The sequence below is a fragment of the Oncorhynchus keta genome, chromosome 34 (assembly GCF_023373465.1).
Source record: "Oncorhynchus keta strain PuntledgeMale-10-30-2019 chromosome 34, Oket_V2, whole genome shotgun sequence".
NCBI lineage: Eukaryota > Metazoa > Chordata > Actinopteri > Salmoniformes > Salmonidae > Oncorhynchus > Oncorhynchus keta.
In genome coordinates this window covers 2490078-2513066 of record NC_068454.1, presented here as the reverse complement: position 1 = coordinate 2513066, position 22989 = coordinate 2490078, and the positions used below count along the sequence as shown (strand labels likewise).

Below are 22989 nucleotides of genomic sequence, written 5' to 3'. Positions count from 1 at the left end.
GCTAGTACAGAACCCATTGGTGTTTACCTAGCTAGCACATATTGTTGTTTACCTAGCTAGTACAGAACACATTGGTGTTTACCTAGCTAGTACATATTGGTATTTACCTAGCTAGCACAGAACCCATTGGTATTTACCTAGCTAGCACATATTGTTGTTTACAGGTGTTAAAGCTCATGTATATGATATGTCTGGCAGTGTGTCTGCATTATTCGGTCTACGTTCAGCAATCTGTCCAGGTATATCTGTAGTCACATGTCTTCATGTGTTCGTGTGACTTAACTTTGTGTTTCACAGTTAAATTGTCTATTTAATATTATCTTCATGAAATCTAAGGAATTATTTTCATTGTGCTGAAAATATGTCAGATGTATTTTGTTATATTATGTCGCGAGAAACTATTTAAAGATCTATTTATTAAATGACTGAAATGCGTTTTTGCAATTCTTTACAAATGTGTATTTTCCTCCTGAGCGTAGACTCTAGCTTTTTGTATTTTCCTCCTGAGCGTAGACTCTAGCTTTTTGTATTTTCCTCCTGAGCGTAGACTCTAGCTTTTTGTATTTTCCTCCTGAGCGTAGACTCTAGCTTTTTGTATTTTCCTCCTGAGCGTAGACTCTAGCTTTTTGTATTTTCCTCCTGAGCGTAGACTCTAGCTTTTTGAATTTTCCTCCTGAGCGTAGTGGATTATTAGAGCCCTTTAATAATCCTATTTCAGTAGACAAACGACATGAGCCAGTCACGACGAACTACCATCTGCCAAATCCCCTTCGCTGTGTGCAGAATTATTCATTCGTCATATGATTTATTATTTAAAATACTAATGTTCATAGTAGGGGTGCTGGAGGTGCTGCGGAACCCCCTTGATCAAATGAAATAATATTTCCAAAATTATATCTAAAAAAATAAATAAACGATTCAGTATACTACACCAGAGATCATCATTTAGTCACAGATGATCAACAACTTCTTTTAAAATAAAGCAGACCGCCCAAATATAGAACGGCTTGTTGGGTTGTGGCCATAGACATATAATCCATAGAAGGGTCTTGGAACCTCTGACCTCATGGGTACGCTAGCCAGTCCTGACTTGAATCAATAGATGCCATCTATGGATTACATTTCTACGGTTGGTTGAGGCTGTCCGTTTGCCTTTCGCTAAAATCCTTACTGCTGAAAAGAGAAGACTAGTCTGTCTGTAGAAGCAAAAAAAATAATAATTCTCATCAACTTTTGAGCAATTCTGAGTGAACAGCACTGTTTTTCGAAGTATCTTATCTTGAGATAGGCTATTGGCAGGAGCGCATCGGCCATCACCGTGACTTATAGCCTATTGTATGTCTTCATCATTGGGTGATTCTGAAAAGTGGCACTGAAAAGTTTATTTAGTAGCCTACTGTAGCCTATTATATATATATATATATATATATATATATATATATATATATATATATATATATATATATATACAGTACCAATCAAAGGTTAGGACACACCGACTCATTCCAGGGTATTTCTTTATTTTTAATATTTTCCACATTGTAGAATAATAGTGAAGACATCAATACCATAAAATAACACATATGGAATCATCCAGTAACCAAAAAAGTGTTAATCAAAATATATCTTATAGTTGAGATTCTTCAAAGTCACCAATTTTTGCCTTGATGACAGCTTTGCACATTCTCTCAACCAGCTTCATGAGGTAGTCACCTGGAAGGATCGACGCAAGACGATGAGAAGCAGGTACCGGGCGTGAAGGTTTAATAGCTGACGGACATGAAATGGAACAGGAACAGCGTCTGGACAGGAACACATAACAACAATTAATGCGGACCAAGGGAACACCACCGAGGAACAGACAGATATATATATAGGGGGTAATAAACATCGTGAAGAAGTCCAGGTGAGTCCGATGAGTGCTGATGCACGTAATGATGAGGACAGGTGTGTGTAATGATGGTGACAGGTGTGTGTAATGATGGTGATAGGTGTGTGTAATGATGGTGACAGGTGTGTGTAATGATGGTGACAGGTGTGTGTAATGATGGTGATAGGTGTGTGTAATGATGGTGACAGGTGTGTGTAATGATGGTGACAGGTGTGTGTAATGATGGTGACGTGTGTGTGTAATGATGGTGACAGGTGTGTGTAATGATGGTGACAGGTGTGTGTAATGATGGTGACAGGTGTGTATAATGATGGTGACAGGTGTGTGTAATGATGGTGACAGGTGTGTGTAATGATGGTGATAGGTGTGTGTAATGATGGTGACAGGTGTGTGTAATGATGGTGACAGGTGTGTGTAATGATGGTGACAGGTGTGTGTAATGATGGTGACAGGTGTGTGTAATGATGGTGACAGGTGTGTGTAATGATGGTGATAGGTGTGTGTAATGATGGTGACAGGTGCGCGTAATGATGGTGACAGGTGTGTGTAATGATGGTGACAGGTGTGTGTAATGATGGGGACAGGTGTGTGTAATGATGATGACAGGTGTGTGTAATGATGGTGACAGGTGTGTGTAATGATGGTGACAGGTGCGTGTAATGATGGTGACAGGTGTGTGTAATGATGATGACAGGTGCGTGTAATGATGGTGACAGGTGTGTGTAATGATGGTGACAGGTGTGTGTAATGGAGACAGGTGTGTGTAATGATGGTGACAGGTGTGTGTAATAATGGTGACAGGTGTGTGTAATGATGGTGACAGGTGTGTGTAATGATGATGACAGGTGCGTGTAATGATGGTGACAGGTGCGCGTAATGATGGTGATAGGTGTGTGTAATGATGGTGACAGGTGTGTGTAATGATGATGACAGGTGCGTGTAATGATGGTGACAGGTGTGTGTAATGATGGTGACAGGTGTGTGTAATGGAGACAGGTGTGTGTAATGGTGACAGGTGTGTGTAATGATGGTGACAGGTGCGTGTAATGATGAGGACAGGTGTGTGTAATGATGGTGACAGGTGTGTGTAATAATGGTGACAGGTGTGTGTAATGATGGTGACAGGTGTGTGTAATGATGATGACAGGTGCGTGTAATGATGGTGACAGGTGCGTGTAATGGTGACAGGTGTGTGTAATGATGGTGACCGGTGTGTGTAATGATGGTGACAGGTGCGTGTAATGATGGTGACAGGTGCGCGTAATGATGGTGATAGGTGTGTGTAATGATGGTGACAGGTGTGTGTAATGATGATGACAGGTGCGTGTAATGATGGTGACAGGTGTGTGTAATGATGGTGACAGGTGTGTGTAATGGAGACAGGTGTGTGTAATGGTGACAGGTGTGTGTAATGATGGTGACAGGTGCGTGTAATGATGAGGACAGGTGTGTGTAATGATGGTGACAGGTGCGTGTAATGATGGTGACAGGTGTGTGTAATGATGGTGATAGGTGTGTGTAATGATGGTGACAGGTGCGTGTAATGATGGTGACAGGTGTGCGTAATGATGGTGACAGGTGTGTGTAATGGAGACAGGTGTGTGTAATGGTGACAGGTGTGTGTAATGATGGTGACAGGTGCGTGTAATGATGAGGACAGGTGTGTGTAATGATGGTGACAGGCGCGCGTAATGATGGTGACAGGTGTGTGTAATGATGATGACAGGTGTGTGTAATGATGGTGATAGGTGTGTGTAATGATGGTGACAGGTGTGTGTAATGATGATGACAGGTGTGTGTAATGATGGTGATAGGTGTGTGTAATGATGGTGACAGGTGTGTGTAATGATGGTGACAGGTGTGCGTAATGATGGTGACAGGTGTGTGTAATGATGGTGACAGGTGTGTGTAATGATGGTGACAGGTGTGTGTAATGATGGTGACAGGTGTGTGTAATGATGGTGACAGGTGTGTGTAATGATGGTGACAGGTGTGTGTAATGATGGTGACAGGTGTGTGTAATGATGGTGACAGGTGTGTGTAATGATGGTGACAGGTGTGTGTAATGATGGTGACAGGTGTGTGTAATGATGGTGACAGGTGTGTGTAATGATGGTGACAGGTGTGTGTAATGATGGTGACAGGTGTGTGTAATGATGGTGATAGGTGTGTGTAATGATGGTGACAGGTGTGTGTAATGATGGTGATAGGTGTGTGTAATGATGGTGACAGGTGTGTGTAATGATTGTGATAGGTGTGTGTAATGATGGTGACAGGTGTGTGTAATGATGGTGACAGGTGTGTGTAATGATGGTGACAGGTGTGTGTAATGATTGTGACAGGTGTGTGTAATGATGTTGATAGGTGTGTGTAATGATGGTGACAGGTGTGTGTAATGATTGTGACAGGTGTGTGTAATGATGGTGACAGGTGTGTGTAATGATGGTGACAGGTGTGTGTAATGATGGTGATAGGTGTGTGTAATGATGGTGATAGGTGTGTGTAATGATGGTGACAGGTGTGCGTAATGATGGTGACAGGTGTGTGTAATGATGGTGACAGGTGTGTGTAATGATGGTGACAGGTGTGTGTAATGATGGTGATAGGTGTGTGTAATGATGGTGACAGGTGTGTGTAATAATGGAGACAGGTGTGTGTAATGGTGACAGGTGTGTGTAATGATGATGACAGGTGTGTGTAATGATGGTGACAGGTGTGTGTAATGATGGTGACAGGTGTGTGTAATGATGATGACAGGTGTGTGTAATGATGGTGACAGGTGTGTGTAATGATGGTGACAGGTGTGTGTAATGATGATGACAGGTGTGTGTAATGATGGTGACAGGTGTGTGTAATGATGGTGACAGGTGTGTGTAATGATGATGACAGGTGTGTGTAATGATGGTGACAGGTGTGTGTAATGATGGTGATAGGTGCGCGTAATGATGGTGACAGATGTGTGTAATGATGGTGACAGGTGCGTGTAATGATGGTGACAGGTGTGTGTAATGATGGTGATAGGTGTGTGTAATAATGGTGACAGGTGTGTGTAATGGAGACAGGTGTGTGTAATGGTGACAGGTGTGTGTAATGATGGTGACAGGTGCGTGTAATGATGATGACAGGTGCGTGTAATGATGGTGACAGGTGCGTGTAATGATGATGACAGGTGCGTGTAATGATGATGACAGGTGCGCGTAATGATGGTGATAGGTGTGTGTAATGATGGTGACAGGTGTGTGTAATGATGATGACAGGTGCGTGTAATGATGGTGACAGGTGTGTGTAATGATGGTGACAGGTGTGTGTAATGGAGACAGGTGTGTGTAATGGTGACAGGTGTGTGTAATGATGGTGACAGGTGCGTGTAATGATGAGGACAGGTGTGCGTAATGATGGTGACAGGCGCGCGTAATGATGGTGACAGGTGCGTGTAATGATGGAGACAGGTGTGTGTAATGGAGACAGGTGTGTGTAATGGAGACAGGTGTGTGTAATGGTGACAGGTGTGTGTAATGATGGTGACAGGTGCGTGTAATGATGGAGACAGGTGCGCGTAATGATGGAGACAGGTGTGTGTAATGATGAGGACAGGTGTGTGTAAAGAAGGGTAGCCTCACGCCCTCGAGCACAAGGGAGGAGGAGCGGAAACAGGTGTGCCTTATTAAAAGTTAACTCTTGGCATTCTCTCAACCAGCTTCGTGAGGTAGTCACCTGGAATCCATTTCAATTAATTTTAACAGATGTACCTTGTTAAAAATGAATTTGTGGAATTTGTTTCCTCCTTAATGCATTTGAGCCAATCAGTTGTGTTGTGACAAGGTAGGGGTGGTATACAGAAGATAGCCCTATTTGATAAAATACCAACTACATATTATGGCAAGAACAGCTCAAATAGGCAAAGAGAAACGACAGTCCATCATTACTTTAAGACATGAAGGTCAGTCAATCCGGAAAATTTCAAGAACTTTTAAAGTTTCTTCATGTGCAGTCGCAAAAACCCATCAAGCGCTGTGATGAAACTGGCTCACAACAATCTGTTCAGTGGCCTGGGCTACTGTTTGCATTCAAGTCCAGTTCATTTTTTGTTGATCTCAGTGTGTCAGTCAGAGTAGCCACTCATGTCAGTCGTGTGTATGGTTTAAAAATATATATATATTATAATATCTTATATTATTTAAATGACGTAGAATTCTATGAAATGCATTTATAAAATGAAAGAAAAAAATAAATGATACTATACCCTGCATTTACATGTGTCGGAAACACATAAAACACTTCTGCCTCACTGTCTGCCACTACGCAAATGTGATTTATAGATTCATGCAAGGATTGATTATAAAACACAACCCCCAACTCAAGCCATCTTCCTGCAGCTATGCCAATACTCTACCAATACAAACCCACTATCGCACAAGCCAACTCTGTTCAGGTCCCGAACTACGTGGACACACAGTACATTTCATAGACAGTATGGCATATACATTTACATTTACATTTAAGTCATTTAGCAGACGCTCTTATCCAGAGCGACTTACAAATTGGTGCATACACCTTATGACAACCAGTGGAACAGCCACTTGCATCTAAATCTTGTTGGGGGAGAAGGGGGTGAGAAGGATTACTTACCCTTACTTACCCTATCCTAGGTATTATTATTATTATTATTATATACACGATTATATGTTTGTATATACATCATTAGCTAATGCCATATTATGCCTATCGTCCACAGTCCCTTGTCTTTTACGTATCAATACCGCACAACTTTAACTTTTTAAAACGAGACCTACTATCCTCAGACGGGACTCTACAGTACGTCTCCATCATCTGTGATCCTACAGGCAGAGAAGGGGGCCGTCCGTAACCAAGGTAACTTCCACAGTCTTCTCAGGAGATAAGGGGACTCGTAAATTAACTCCACTTCCTGGTGATACCCTGGCTCACTGTTGACTGATGTCCATCCTGTCTTCTCCATCTCCGCTGAGTCAAGTCCTCTCTCCGATGAAGACCCTGAGAGAAGAAAATAGACACATGAGGACGTGGCACCTGTCGTTACACTAAGGCCTGGTGTTTTGGACATCATTTTTAAAAGCTGAGAGTCTGCGTATAAACTTTTCTTTTCACCGAAAAGATTATTAATGAATCATGATCTGGTGCTCTATGAGTTAATGAATAATGTCCAGGTGCTCTATGAGTTAATGAATCATGTTCTAGTGCAATATGAGTTAATGAATCATGATCTAGTGCTCTATGAGTTAATGAATCATGATCAGGTGCTCTAAGAGTTAATGAATCATGATCAGGTGCTCTATGAGTTAATTAATCATGATCAGGTGCTCTATGAGTTAATGAATCATGATCAGGTGCTATATGAGTTAATGAATCATGTCCAGGTGCAATATGAGTTAATGAATCATGATCGGGTGCTCTATGAGTTAAGGAATCATGATCTAGTGCTCTATGAGTTAATTAATCATGTCCAGGTGCTCTATGAGTTAATTAATCATGATCTAGTGCTCTATGAGTTAATTAATCATGTTCAGGTGCTCTATGAGTTAATTAATCATGTCCAGGTGCTATATGAGTTAATGAATCATGATCAGGTGCTCTATGAGTTAATGAATCATGATCAGGTGCTCTATGAGTTAATGAATCATGATCAGGTGCAATATGAGTTAATTAATCATGATCAGGTTCTCTATGAGTTAATGAATCATGTTCAGGTGCTCTATGAGTTAATTGATCATGTTCAGGTGCAATATGAGTTAATTAATCATGTTCAGGTGCAATATGAGTTAATGAATCATGATCAGGTGCAATATGAGTTAATGAATCATGTTCAGGTGCAATATGAGTTAATGAATCATGTTCAGGTGCAATATGAGTTAATGAATCATGATCTAGTGCTCTATGAGTTAATGAATCATGATCAGGTGCTCTAAGAGTTAATGAATCATGATCAGGTGCTCTATGAGTTAATTAATCATGTTCAGGTGCAATATGAGTTAATGAATCATGTTCAGGTGCAATATGAGTTAATGAATCATGATCAGGTGCTCTATGAGTTAATTAATCATGTTCAGGTGCTCTATGAGTTAATGAATCATGATCAGGTGCTCTATGAGTTAATGAATCATGATCAGGTGCTCTATGAGTTAATTAATCATGTTCAGGTGCAATATGAGTTAATGAATCATGTTCAGGTGCTCTATGAGTTAATGAATCATGATCAGGTGCAATATGAGTTAATGAATCATGTTCAGGTGCTCTATGAGTTAATGAATCATGTTCAGGTGCAATATGAGTTAATGAATCATGAGCAGGTGCTCTATGAGTTAATGAATCATGATCAGGTGCTCTATGAGTTAATGAATCATGATCAGGTGCAATATGAGTTAATGAATCATGATCAGGTGCTCTATGAGTTAATGAATCATGATCAGGTGCTCTATGAGTTAATGAATCATGATCAGGTGCAATATGAGTTAATGAATCATGATCTAGTGCAATATGAGTTAATGAATCATGTTCAGGTGCTCTATGAGTTAATGAATCATGATCTAGTGCAATACGAGTTAATGAATCATGTTCAGGTGCTCTATGAGTTAATTAATCATGTTCAGGTGCAATATGAGTTAATGAATCATGTTCAGGTGCAATATGAGTTAATGAATCATGATCAGGTGCAATATGAGTTAATGAATCATGTTCAGGTGCTCTATGAGTTAATGAATCATGTTCAGGTGCAATATGAGTTAATGAATCATGATCAGGTGCTCTATGAGTTAATGAATCATGATCAGGTGCTCTATGAGTTAATGAATCATGATCAGGTGCAATATGAGTTAATGAATCATGATCAGGTGCTCTATGAGTTAATGAATCATGATCAGGTGCTCTATGAGTTAATGAATCATGATCAGGTGCAATATGAGTTAATGAATCATGATCTAGTGCAATATGAGTTAATGAATCATGTTCAGGTGCTCTATGAGTTAATGAATCATGATCTAGTGCAATATGAGTTAATGAATCATGTTCAGGTGCTCTATGAGTTAATGAATCATGATCAGGTGCAATATGAGTTAATGAATCATGTTCAGGTGCTCTATGAGTTAATGAATCATGTTCAGGTGCAATATGAGTTAATGAATCATGATCAGGTGCTCTATGAGTTAATGAATCATGATCAGGTGCTCTATGAGTTAATGAATCATGATCAGGTGCAATATGAGTTAATGAATCATGATCAGGTGCTCTATGAGTTAATGAATCATGATCAGGTGCTCTATGAGTTAATGAATCATGATCAGGTGCAATATGAGTTAATGAATCATGATCTAGTGCAATATGAGTTAATGAATCATGTTCAGGTGCTCTATGAGTTAATGAATCATGATCTAGTGCAATACGAGTTAATGAATCATGTTCAGGTGCTCTATGAGTTAATGAATCATGATCAGGTGCAATATGAGTTAATGAATCATGATCAGGTGCTCTATGAGTTAATGAATCATGATCTAGTGCAATATGAGTTAATGAATCATGATCAGGTTCTCTATGAGTTAATTAATCATGATCAGGTGCAATATGAGTTAATGAATCATGTTCAGGTGCTCTATGAGTTAATGAATCATGTCCAGGTGCTCTATGAGTTAATGAATCATGATCAGGTGCAATATGAGTTAATGAATCATGATCGGGTGCTCTATGAGTTAAGGAATCATGATCTAGTGCTCTATGAGTTAATTAATCATGTCCAGGTGCTCTATGAGTTAATGAATCATGATCTAGTGCTCTATGAGTTAATTAATCATGTTCAGGTGCTCTATGAGTTAATTAATCATGTCCAGGTGCTATATGAGTTAATGAATCATGATCAGGTGCTCTATGAGTTAATGAATCATGATCAGGTGCTCTATGAGTTAATGAATCATGATCAGGTGCTATATGAGTTAATGAATCATGTTCAGGTGCTCTATGAGTTAATGAATCATGATCAGGTGCTCTAAGAGTTAATGAATCATGATCAGGTGCTCTATGAGTTAATTAATCAAGTTCAGGTGAAATATGAGTTAATGAATCATGATCAGGTGCTCTATGAGTTAATTAATCATGTTCAGGTGCTCTATGAGTTAATGAATCATGTTCAGGTGCTCTATGAGTTAATGAATCATGATCAGGTGCTCTATGAGTTAATGAATCATGATCAGGTGCTCTATGAGTTAATGAATCATGATCAGGTGCTCTATGAGTTAATGAATCATGATCAGGTGCTATATGAGTTAATGAATCATGTTCAGGTGCTCTAAGAGTTAATGAATCATGATCAGGTGCTCTATGAGTTAATGAATCATGATCAGGTGCTCTATGAGTTAATTAATCATGTTCAGGTGCAATATGAGTTAATGAATCATGATCAGGTGCAATATGAGTTAATGAATCATGTTCAGGTGCAATATGAGTTAATGAATCATGATCAGGTGCTCTATGAGTTAATGAATCATGTTTAGGTGCTCTATGAGTTAATGAATCATGTTCAGGTGCTCTGTGAGTTAATTAATCATGATCAGGTGCTATATGAGTTAATGAATCATGTTCAGGTGCAATATGAGTTAATTAATCATGATCAGGTTCTCTATGAGTTAATGAATCATGATCTCGTGCAATATGAGTTAATGAATCATGATCAGGTGATCTATGAGTTAATGAATCATGTTCAGGTGCAATATGAGTTAATGAATCATGTTCAGGTGCAATATGAGTTAATGAATCATGTTCAGGTGCTCTATGAGTTAATGAATCATGATCAGGTGCAATATGAGTTAATGAATCATGTTCAGGTGCTCTATGAGTTAATGAATCATGATCAGGTGCAATATGAGTTAATGAATCATGTTCAGGTGCTCTGTGAGTTAATGAATCATGTTCAGGTGCAATATGAGTTAATGAATCATGATCAGGTGCTCTATGAGTTAATGAATCATGATCAGGTGCTCTATGAGTTAATGAATCATGATCAGGTGCAATATGAGTTAATGAATCATGATGAGGTGCTCTATGAGTTAATTAATCATGTTCAGGTGCTCTAAGAGTTAATGAATCATGATCAGGTGCTCTATGAGTTAATGAATCATGTTCAGGTGCAATATGAGTTAATGAATCATGTTCAGGTGCTATATGAGTTAATGAATCATGTTCAGGTGCTCTATGAGTTAATGAATCATGATCAGGTGCTCTATGAGTTAATGAATCATGTTCAGGTGCAATATGAGTTAATGAATCATGTTCAGGTGCTATATGAGTTAATGAATCATGTTCAGGTGCAATATGAGTTAATGAATCATGTTCAGGTGCAATATGAGTTAATGAATCATGTTCAGGTGCATTATGAGTTAATGAATCATGTTCAGGTGCTATATGAGTTAATGAATCATGTTCAGGTGCTCTATGCACCTGATAGGTTAGAGTATTTAAAAAAAATAACTTAGAACCATATAAATAATTACTAGAACGGATAAAGCCCATCAGTCCACATTGATTTGAATGGGACTGTTCTAGTTACTATATTTCTATGCTGGTATCATCAACAACTTTTATAATTTTGTTTTATTTTTAACCTTTATTTATCTAGGCAAGTCAGTTAAGAAGAAATTCTGATTTACAATGACGGTCTACCGGGGAACAGTGGGTTAACTGATCTAGGAACAGTGGGTTAACTGGCCTAGGAACAGTGGGTTAACTGGTCTAGGAACAGTGGGTTAACTGGTCTAGGAACAGTGGGTTAACTGGCCTAGGAACAGTGGGTTAACTGGCCTAGGAACAGTGGGTTAACTGATCTAGGAACAGTGGGTTAACTGGCCTAGGAACAGTGGGTTAACTGGTCTAGGAACAGTGGGTTAACTGGTCTAGGAACAGTGGGTTAACTGGTCAAGGAACAGTGGGTTAACTGGTCTAGGAACAGTGGGTTAACTGGCCTAGGAACAGTGGGTTAACTGGTCTAGGAACAGTGGGTTAACTGGCCTAGGAACAGTGGGTTAACTGGTCTAGGAACAGTGGGTTAACTGGCCTAGGAACAGTGGGTTAACTGGCCTAGGAACAGTGGGTTAACTGATCTAGGAACAGTGGGTTAACTGGCCTAGGAACAGTGGGTTAACTGGCCTAGGAACAGTGGGTTAACTGATCTAGGAACAGTGGGTTAACTGGCCTAGGAACAGTGGGTTAACTGATCTAGGAACAGTGGGTTAACTGGCCTAGGAACAGTGGGTTAATTGGTCTAGGAACAGTGGGTTAACTGGTCTAGGAACAGTGGGTTAACTGGTCTAGGAACAGTGGGTTAACTGGTCTAGGAACAGTGGGTTAACTGGCCTAGGAACAGTGGGTTAACTGGTCTAGGAACAGTGGGTTAACTGGCCTAGGAACAGTGGGTTAACTGGTCTAGGAACAGTGGGTTAACTGGCCTAGGAACAGTGGGTTAACTGGTCTAGGAACAGTGGGTTAACTGGTCTAGGAACTGTGGGTTAACTGGTCTAGGAACAGTGGGTTAACTGGTCTAGGAACAGTGGGTTAACTGGTCTAGGAACAGTGGGTTAACTGGTCTAGGAACAGTGGGTTAACTGGTCTAGGAACAGTGGGTTAACTGCTCTAGGAACAGTGGGTTAACTGGTCTAGGAACAGTGGGTTAACTGGTCTAGGAACAGTGGGTTAACTGGTCTAGGAACAGTGGGTTAACTGGTCTAGGAACAGTGGGTTAACTGGTCTAGGAACAGTGGGTTAACTGCTCTAGGAACAGTGGGTTAACTGGTCTAGGAACAGTGGGTTAACTGGTCGACATACTATTTTTTACCTTCTCGGTTAAGGAATTTGATCTTGCAACCTTTGGGGTTACTAGTCCAACACTCTAACCACTAGGCTACCTGCTGGTTACTAGTCCAACGCTCTAACCACTAGGCTACCTGCTGGTTACTAGTCCAACGCTCTAACCACTAGGCTACCTGCTGGTTACTAGTCCAACACTCTAACCACTAGGCTACCTGCTGGTTACTAGTCCAACACTCTAACCACTAGACTACCTGCTGGTTACTAGTCCAACGCTCTAACCACTAGGCTACCTGCTGGTTACTAGTCCAACACTCTAACCACTAGGCTACCTGCTGGTTACTAGTCCAACACTCTAACCACTAGGCTACCTGCTGGTTACTAGTCCAACACTCTAACCACTAGGCTACCTGCTGGTTACTAGTCCAACACTCTAACCACTAGACTACCTGCTGGTTACTAGTCCAACACTCTCTAACCACTAGACTACCTGCTGGTTACTAGTCCAACACTCTAACCACTAGGCTACCTGCTGGTTACTAGTCCAACACTCTAACCACTAGGCTACCTGCTGGTTACTAGTCCAACACTCTCTAACCACTAGACTACCTGCTGGTTACTAGTCCAACGCTCTAACCACTAGGCTACCTGCTGGTTACTAGTCCAACACTCTAACCAAAGGCTACCTGCTGGTTACTAGTCCAACGCTCTCTAACCACTAGGCTACCTGCTGGTTACTAGTCCAACACTCTAACCAAAGGCTACCTGCTGGTTACTAGTCCAACGCTCTAACCACTAGGCTACCTGCTGGTTACTAGTCCAACACTCTAACCAAAGGCTACCTGCTGGTTACTAGTCCAACGCTCTAACCACTAGACTACCTGCTGGTTACTGGTCCAACGCTCTAACCACTAGACTACCTGCTGGTTACTAGTCCAACGCTCTAACCACTAGGCTACCTGCTGGTTACTAGTCCAACGCTCTAACCACTAGGCTACCTGCCGACCCAACGTGGAAATAGATAGCACAATGTACTTTACCCGATACTGTATTGTCCAATAGGAAAGCCAGGATGCCCACCAGGAGCACAGGTGAGGTCAGAAGAGAATGGAGAAGGACATCAACACTGACCATACCTGCAAAGGTATACACACGATCAGGATATGGGCAAGACACACATTTAGCCACATTGATCTATTGTCCCTGGCTGTGTAATGTCAGAGTAGACTGGTCTTAAGTCTGCTTGGATTTGTCTCTACGGCACAAACAGATCTGGGACCAGGCTGATGTCAGAGTAGACTGGTCTTAAGTCTGCTTGGATTTGTCTCTACGGCACAAACAGATCTGGGACCAGGCTGAGGTCAGAGTAGACTGGTCTAAAGTCTGCTTGGAGTTGACTCTACTTCACAAACAGATCTGGGACCAGGCTGATGTCAGAGTAGACTGGTCTAAAGTCTGCTTGGAGTCGACTCTATGGCACAAACAGATCTGGGACCAGGCTGATGTCAGAGTAGGCTGGTCTAAAGTCTGCTTGGAGTTGACTCTACGGCACAAACAGATCTGGGACCAGGCTGATGTCAGAGTAGGCTGGTCTAAAGTCTGCTTGGAGTTGACTCTACGGCACAAACAGATCTGGGACCAGGCTGATGTCAGAGTAGGCTGGTCTAAAGTCTGCTTGGAGTTGACTCTACTTCACAAACAGATCTGGGACCAGGCTGATGTCAGAGTAGGCTGGTCTAAAGTCTGCTTGGAGTTGACTCTACTTCACAAACAGATCTGGGACCAGGCTAAAATGAGATAAATTACCCGTGTCAATAAAGACGGTCTGCATGCGGAACCAGTGAGGCAGCACTAGAGACATGAAGACAGCCAAGCCGATGTTGAAGATGTTACGTCCAGAGTCGATGTGTGTGAACTGGAAGTACCTCACACCTGTAGCCACGGCAATAGTGTACGTTACACTGAGAAGAGCACCTGAACAGGGATGGAGAGAGAGAGAGAGAGAGAGAGAGAGAGAGAGAGAGAGAGAGAGAGAGAGAGAGAGAGAGAGGAGAAATTGATCATCTTTTAATCAGTTAATCTTTCCTCTAGTCAGAAAAATAGCATGCAGACACGCTAGACGAAGACAGACAGAGGACAGATCATTAAACTAACCGTAGATGGCCAAGGGGACAGAAGTGATGATCTGTGTCAGTCGAGGCGACACTCCTAGGGCCAGTCCCAAGATGGCTGCCAGTTGCACTGTCCACCTGGACCCAGACTAGGGGGAGAGAGAGGAGCAGGAGAAAGAGTCAAAACACACTGTCCACATGGACCCAGACTAGGAGGAGAGAGAGGAGCAGGAGAAAGAGTCAAAACACACTGTCCACCTTGACCCAGACAGGATTAGGGAAAGAGTCAAAACATACTGTCCACCTGGACCCAGACTGGATTAGGGAAAGAGTCAAAACATACTGTCCACCTGGACCCAGACTAGGAGGAGAGAGATGAGCAGGAGAAAGAGTCAAAACATACTGTCCACCTGGACCCAGACTGGATTAGGGGAAAGAGTCAAAACATACTGTCCACCTGGACCCAGACTGGATTAGGGAAAGAGTCAAAACATACTGTCCACCTTGACCCAGACTAGGAGGAGAGAGAGGAGCAGGAGAAAGAGTCAAAACACATTGTCCACCTTGACCCAGACTAGGAGGAGAGAGAGGAGCAGGAGAAATAGTCAAAACACACTGTCCACCTTGACCCAGACTGGGAGGAGATAGAGGAGCAGGAGAAAGAGTCAAAACACAGTGTCCACCTTGACCCAGACTAGGAGGAGAGAGAGGAGCAGGAGAAAGAGTCTAAACATACTGTCCACCTGGACCCAGACTGGATTAGGGGAAAGAGTCAAAACATACTGTCCACCTGGACCCAGACCAGGAGGAGAGAGAGGAGCAGGAGAAAGAGTCAAACATACTGTCCACCTGGACCCAGACTGGATCAGGAGAAAGAGTCAAAACATACTGTACACCTTGACCCAGACTGGATTAGGGGAAAGAGTCAAAACATACTGTCCACCTGGACCCAGACTGGATCAGGAGAAAGAGTCAAAACATACTGTCCACCTTGACCCAGACTGGATTAGGGGAAAGAGTCAAAACATACTGTCCACCTGGACCCAGACTGGATTAGGGAAAGAGTCAAAACATACTGTCCACCTGGACCCAGACTGGATTAGGGAAAGAGTCAAAACATACTGTCCACCTGGACCCAGACTGGATTAGGGAAAGAGTCAAAACATACTGTCCACCTTGACCCAGACTAGGAGGAGAGAGAGGAGCAGGAGAAAGAGTCAAAACACATTGTCCACCTTGACCCAGACTAGGAGGAGAGAGAGGAGCAGGAGAAATAGTCAAAACACACTGTCCACCTTGACCCAGACTGGGAGGAGATAGAGGAGCAGGAGAAAGAGTCAAAACACAGTGTCCACCTTGACCCAGACTAGGAGGAGAGAGAGGAGCAGGAGAAAGAGTCTAAACATACTGTCCACCTGGACCCAGACTGGATTAGGGGAAAGAGTCAAAACATACTGTCCACCTGGACCCAGACCAGGAGGAGAGAGAGGAGCAGGAGAAAGAGTCAAAACATACTGTCCACCTGGACCCAGACTGGATCAGGAGAAAGAGTCAAAACATACTGTACACCTTGACCCAGACTGGATTAGGGGAAAGAGTCAAAACATACTGTCCACCTGGACCCAGACTGGATCAGGAGAAAGAGTCAAAACATACTGTCCACCTTGACCCAGACTGGATTAGGGAAAGAGTCAAAACATACTGTCCACCTGGACCCAGACTGGATTAGGGAAAGAGTCAAAACATACTGTCCACCTGGACCCAGACTGGATTAGGGGAAAGAGTCAAAACATACTGTCCACCTGGACCCAGACTGGATTAGGGAAAGAGTCAAAACATACTGTCCACCTTGACCCAGACTAGGAGGAGAGAGAGGAGCAGGAGAAAGAGTCAAAACACATTGTCCACCTTGACCCAGACTAGGAGAGAGAGAGGAGCAGGAGAAATAGTCAAAACACACTGTCCACCTTGACCCAGACTGGGAGGAGATAGAGGAGCAGGAGAAAGAGTCAAAACACAGTGTCCACCTTGACCCAGACTAGGAGGAGAGAGAGGAGCAGGAGAAAGAGTCTAAACATACTGTCCACCTGGACCCAGACTGGATTAGGGGAAAGAGTCAAAACATACTGTCCACCTGGACCCAGACCAGGAGGAGAGAGAGGAGCAGGAGAAAGAGTCAAAACATACTGTCCACCTGGACCCAGACTGGATCAGGAGAAAGAGTCAAAACATACTGTACACCTTGACCCAGACTGGATTAGGGGAAAGAGTCAAAACATACTGTCCACCTGGACCCAGACTGGATCAGGAGAAAGAGTCAAAACATACTGTCCACCTTGACCCAGACTGGATTAGGGGAAAGAGTCAAAACATACTGTCCACCTGGACCCAGACTGGATTAGGGAAAGAGTCAAAACATACTGTCCACCTGGACCCAGACTGGATTAGGGGAAAGAGTCAAAACATACTGTCCACCTGGACCCAGACTGGATTAGGGGAAAGAGTCAAAACATACTGTCCACCTTGACCCAGACTAGGAGGAGAGAGAGGAGCAGGAGAAAGAGTCAAAACACATTGTCCACCTTGACCCAGACTAGGAGGAGAGAGAGGAGCAGGAGAAATAGTCAAAACACACTGTCCACCTTGACCCAGACTGGGAGGAGATAGAGGAGCAGGAGAAAGAGTCAAAACACAGTGTCCACCTTGACCCAGACTAGGAGGAGAGAGAGGAGCAGGAGAAAGAGTCTAAACATACTGTCCACCTGGACCCAGACTGGATTAGGGAAAGAGTCAAAACATACTGTCCACCTGGACCCAGACCAGGAGGAGAGAGAGGAGCAGGAGAAAGAGTCAAAACATACTGTCCACCTGGACCCAGACTGGATCAGGAGAAAGAGGCAAAACATACTGTACACCTTGACCCAGACTGGATTAGGGGAAAGAGTCAAAACATACTGTCCACCTGGACCCAGACTGGATCAGGAGAAAGAGTCAAAACATACTGTCCACCTTGACCCAGACTGGATTAGGGAAAGAGTCAAAACATACTGTCCACCTGGACCCAGACTGGATTAGGGAAAGAGTCAAAACATACTGTCCACCTGGACCCAGACTGGATTAGGGGAAAGAGTCAAAACATACTGTCCACCTGGACCCAGACTGGATCAGGAGAAAGAGTCAAAACATACTGTCCACCTTGACCCAGACTGGATTAGGGAAAGAGTCAAAACATACTGTCCACCTGGACCCAGACTGGATTAGGGAAAGAGTCAAAACATACTGTCCACCTGGACCCAGACTGGATTAGGGAAAGAGTCAAAACATACTGTCCACCTGGACCCAGACTAGGAGGAGAGAGAGGAGCAGGAGAAAGGGTCAAAACATACTGTCCACCTTGACCCAGACTGAATCAGGAGAAAGAGTCAAAACATACTGTCCACCTGGACCCAGACTGGATCAGGAGAAAGAGTCAAAACATACTGTCCACCTGGACCCAGACTGGATTAGGGAAAGAGTCAAAACACACTGTCCACCTTGACCCAGACTGGATTAGGGGAAAGAGTCAAAACATACTGTCCACCTGGACCCAGACTAGGGGGAGAGAGAGGAGCAGGAGAAAGAGTCAAAACACACTGTCCACATGGACCCAGACTAGGAGGAGAGAGAGGAGCAGGAGAAAGAGTCAAAACACACTGTCCACCTTGACCCAGACTAGGAGGAGAGAGAGGAGCAGGAGAAAGAGTCAAAACACACTGTCCACCTTGACCCAGACTAGGAGGAGAGAGAGGAGCAAGAGAAAGAGTCAAAACACACTGTCCACCTTGACCCAGACTAGGAGGAGAGAGAGGAGCAGGAGAAAGAGTCAAAGCACACTGTCCACCTTGACCCAGACTAGGAGGAGAGAGAGGAGCAGGAGAAAGAGTCAAAACACACAGTCCACCTTGACCCAGACTAGGAGGAGAGAGAGGAGCAGGAGAAAGAGTCAAAACACACTGTCCACCTTGACCCAGACTGGGAGGAGATAGAGGATCAGGAGAAAGAGTCAAAACACACTGTCCACCTTGACCCAGACTAGATCAGGGGAAAGAGTCAAAACACACTGTCCACCTTGACCCAGACTGGATTAGGGGAAAGAGTCAAAACATACTGTCCACCTGGACCCAGACTGGGAGGAGAGAGAGGAGCAGGAGAAAGAGTCAAAACACACTGTCCACCTTGACCCAGACTGGATCAGGAGAAAGAGTCAAAACACACTGTCCACCTGGACCCAGACTGGATCAGGAGAAAGAGTCAAAACACACTGTCCACCTTGACCCAGACTGGATCAGGAGAAAGAGTCAAAACACACTGTCCACCTGGACAGTCAAAACATAGACACTTGCTGCCTGGACCGAGACCCGAGACCGAGTAGAGAGAGGAGCAGGGGGCAAACATAGACACTGTATGCTGATTGGCTAAACCAGCGCTCACAACGTGTCTCAGAGTAGGAGGGCTGGTCTAGGATCAGTTTTCCCTTTTAAACCATATTGAATAAGAGTGTTGACCTGATCCTAGACCAGCACTCCTATTCTGAGACTCTTTGTGAATACGGGCCCCTGGTCTCAGATGTTTTCCCGGGACTTAAATGAAGCTGCTAGTCAAAAGGGCTTCTGGGAAACTGAACATCAAGAGATAAACTTCTAAATGATGTTCACATGACATCATCATCACTACCTGGCTGAGTCCAAGAGTACAGGTGTTGGGGACACTGCTGCTGAGCCCCAGTGGCGCCCCCATCAGGCCAGCCACCACACTGCCAAGACCCTGGGACCCAAGGCCTCTGTTACAGGCTGCTGCGGGGGGAGGGGGGACTCCCAGGAGCCGGGCCGTTAGCAGGTACATCCCCACTGAACTGACAGAGGAGGAGAGGGCTGCAACGACAGCAGCCGCCATGCCTCGAACTGACAGCAGGGGTAGACCTGTCTCAGCTTCACGCACGCACACACACACGCACACACACACACACACACACACACACACACACACACACACACACACACACACACACACACACACACACACACACACACACACACATACACACACACACACACACACACACACACACACACACACACACACACACACACACACACACACACACACACACACACACACACACACACACACATACACACACACACACACACACACACACACACACACACACACACACACACACACACACACACACACACACACACACACACACACACACACACACACACACACAGAGACACACACACACACACACACACACACACACACACACACACACACACACACACACACACACACACACACACACACACACACACACACATACACACACACACACACACACACACACACACACACACACACACACACACACACACACACACACACACACACACACACACACACACACACACACACACACACACAGTATATATGGAGAGATCATACTTTGATATTCACAACATGACATTAACATTACTGTGCTTCTACACCTGCATTGCTTGCTGTTTGGGGGTTTTAGGCTGGGTTTCTGTACAGCACTTTGAGATACCAGCTGATGTACGAAGGGCTATATAAATACATTTGATTTGATTAACCTTAAAAATATTTTCTATATTTTGACTGATGCCGAATAGACGGAGACTGTCTCTATGTTGCACCGCTGGTTATGACCTGAGAGACACCGGAGATCATGGCACAGCATATCGTTAGTGTTAAATGTCTCTGCTGACCTGCCAGAGGGGGACTGAGCCACGGCACAGTGAAGGCGTCCGACCGTAAAGGTTCGGGAAAGGAAGTGTTGCTCGTCTTCAGTGCCGGCAGCAGCTCGGAGACGGAACGGAGACGCAAAACCCCAAAACTCTCCAAGACTTCACACAGAGCCCACACACTCATTAGGGGAAGCAGCAACTGCAAAAAATAATATATATATATATATATATATAGTTTGACTTTCACATCTACAGTAATGTGCTTTGATTTTCTTGCTAAAAGGGGAAAAGGTATTTCCCTTAAACGTTGTCAGAAAGGGTACAATCAATCAACCAATCAGGAGAGACTCACAGAGAGCATCCTGCAGACAGGCAGCTGAGGCATGCTGAGGCATGCTGGGAGCATGTAGGAGCGTAGATGCTGGGACAGGAGCACAAGGAGGATGACTGTCCTGCACAGAGAAACAGGACAGTGTTATAATTCAGCTATTACAATTTAGATATTCATAAAAGTTCACAAAAAAACATGACTGAATGCAGAGTTTGACAAAGGTAAAAAAAAAATAGCATTTGAAAGCAGAGGACAGACAGACAGACAGACAGACAGACTGACGGACAGACAGACAGACGGACGGACGGACAGACAGACAGACCGGACGGACGGACGGTCAGGCAGAAATACAGACAGACGGACAGACGGACGGACAGGCGGGCGCGCGGGCGAGGCGGGCAGACGGACGGACGGACGGGCAGGCGGGCGGACAGACGGACAGACAGACGGACGGACGGACGGACAGACGGACGGACAGATGCAGACAGACAGACGGACGGACGGACGGACGGACAGACGGAGACAGACGGACGAGACGGACGGACGGACGGACGGACGGACGGACAGACAGACAGACAGACAGACAGACAGACAGACAGACAGACAGACAGACAGACAGACAGACAGACAGACAGACAGACAGACAGACAGACAGACAGACAGACAGACGGATACACAGAGAAACGTACAGTGCAGCGATGGCCCAGTGGTCTGAGCAGAGCAGAGCAGCCTCTCTGTAGATGGAGAAGCCCAGTAGACACAACAGAGGGGCTATGACCAGCGGACCACAGTGTCTCAGAACCACACCACTCAGACCTGTCACACCCAGAAGCAGCTGGATCATGCCCACTATCACAGTCATACCCTGGAGCTACATAGGAACACACAGAGAGAGATTAAATATTGCCCAGTACTAGAATAGAACAGAGGGAGAAATTCGATTTGGCCCAGCATTAGAATAGAACAGAGGGAGAGATTAGATATGGCCCAGCATTAGACTAGAACAGAGGGAGAGATATGGCCCAGCATTAGAATAGAACAGAGGGAGAGATTAGATATGGCCCAGCATTAGACTAGAACAGAGGGAGAGATAAGGCCCAGCATTAGACTAGAACAGAGGGAGAGATATGGCCCAGCATTAGACTAGAACAGAGGGAGAGATATGGCCCAGCATTAGACTAGAACAGAGGGAGAGATATGGCCCAGCATTAGACTAGAATAGAGGGAGAGATATGGCCCAGCATTAGAATAGAACAGAGGGAGAGATATGGCCCAGCGTTAGACTAGAACAGAGGGAGAGATATGGCCCAGCATTAGAATAGAACAGAGGGAGAGATTAAATATGGCCCAGCATTAGAATAGAACAGAGGGAGAGATATGACCCAGCATTAGACTAGAACAGAGGGAGAGATATGGCCCAGCATTAGAATAGAACAGAGGGAGAGATATGGCCCAGAATTAGACTAGAACAGAGGGAGAGATATGGCCCAGCATTAGAATAGAACAGAGGGAGAGATATGGCCCAGCATTAGAATAGAACAGAGGGAGATATTAAATATGGCCCAGCATTAGACTAGAACAGAGGGAGAGATATGACCCAGCATTAGACTAAAACAGAGGGAGAGATTAAATATGGCCAAGCATTAGACTAGACCAGAGGAGAGATATGGCCCAGCATTAGAATAGAACAGAGGAGAGATATGGCCCAGCATTAGACTACAACAGAGGGAGAGATATGGCCCAGCATTAGACTAGAACAGAGGGAGAGATATGGCCCAGCATTAGAATAGAACAGAGGGAGAGATATGGCCCAGCATTAGACTAGAACAGAGGGAGAGATATGGCCCAGCATTAGAATAGAACAGAGGGAGAGATTAAATATGGCCCAGCATTAGAATAGAACAGAGGGAGAGATATGGCCCAGCATTAGACTAGAACAGAGGGAGAGATTAGATATGACCCAGCATTAGACTAGAACAGAGGGAGAGATATGACCCAGCATTAGACTAGAACAGAGGGAGAGATTAAATATGGCCCAGAATTAGACTAGACCAGAGGGAGAAATATGGCCCAGCATTAGAATAG

At 44.0% G+C, this 22989-nt stretch overlaps 1 protein-coding gene across 3 annotated transcripts in view; it reads right to left on the bottom strand.

Annotated features, from left to right (window-relative positions):
- Positions 1-1499: 1499 nt before the first annotated feature.
- slc23a3 (solute carrier family 23 member 3) overlaps positions 1500-22989 on the bottom strand; it is a 36716-nt gene continuing 15226 nt past the window's right edge. For 2 of the 3 annotated variants that reach the window (XM_052492730.1, XM_052492729.1), the window contains exons 5-13: positions 21594-21775; positions 20926-21025; positions 20595-20772; positions 19537-19790; positions 14867-14972; positions 14519-14686; positions 13753-13848; positions 6685-6904; positions 1500-1802 (exon numbers count right to left, since the gene is read on the bottom strand). In XM_052492730.1, the coding sequence (XP_052348690.1) occupies positions 6702-6904; positions 13753-13848; positions 14519-14686; positions 14867-14972; positions 19537-19790; positions 20595-20772; positions 20926-21025; positions 21594-21775 (1287 nt within the window). In that variant the 3' untranslated portion in view covers positions 1500-1802; positions 6685-6701. The remainder of the gene's footprint in view (positions 1803-6684; positions 6905-13752; positions 13849-14518; positions 14687-14866; positions 14973-19536; positions 19791-20594; positions 20773-20925; positions 21026-21593; positions 21776-22989) is intronic. The other variant, XM_052492731.1, reaches the window with a different exon arrangement.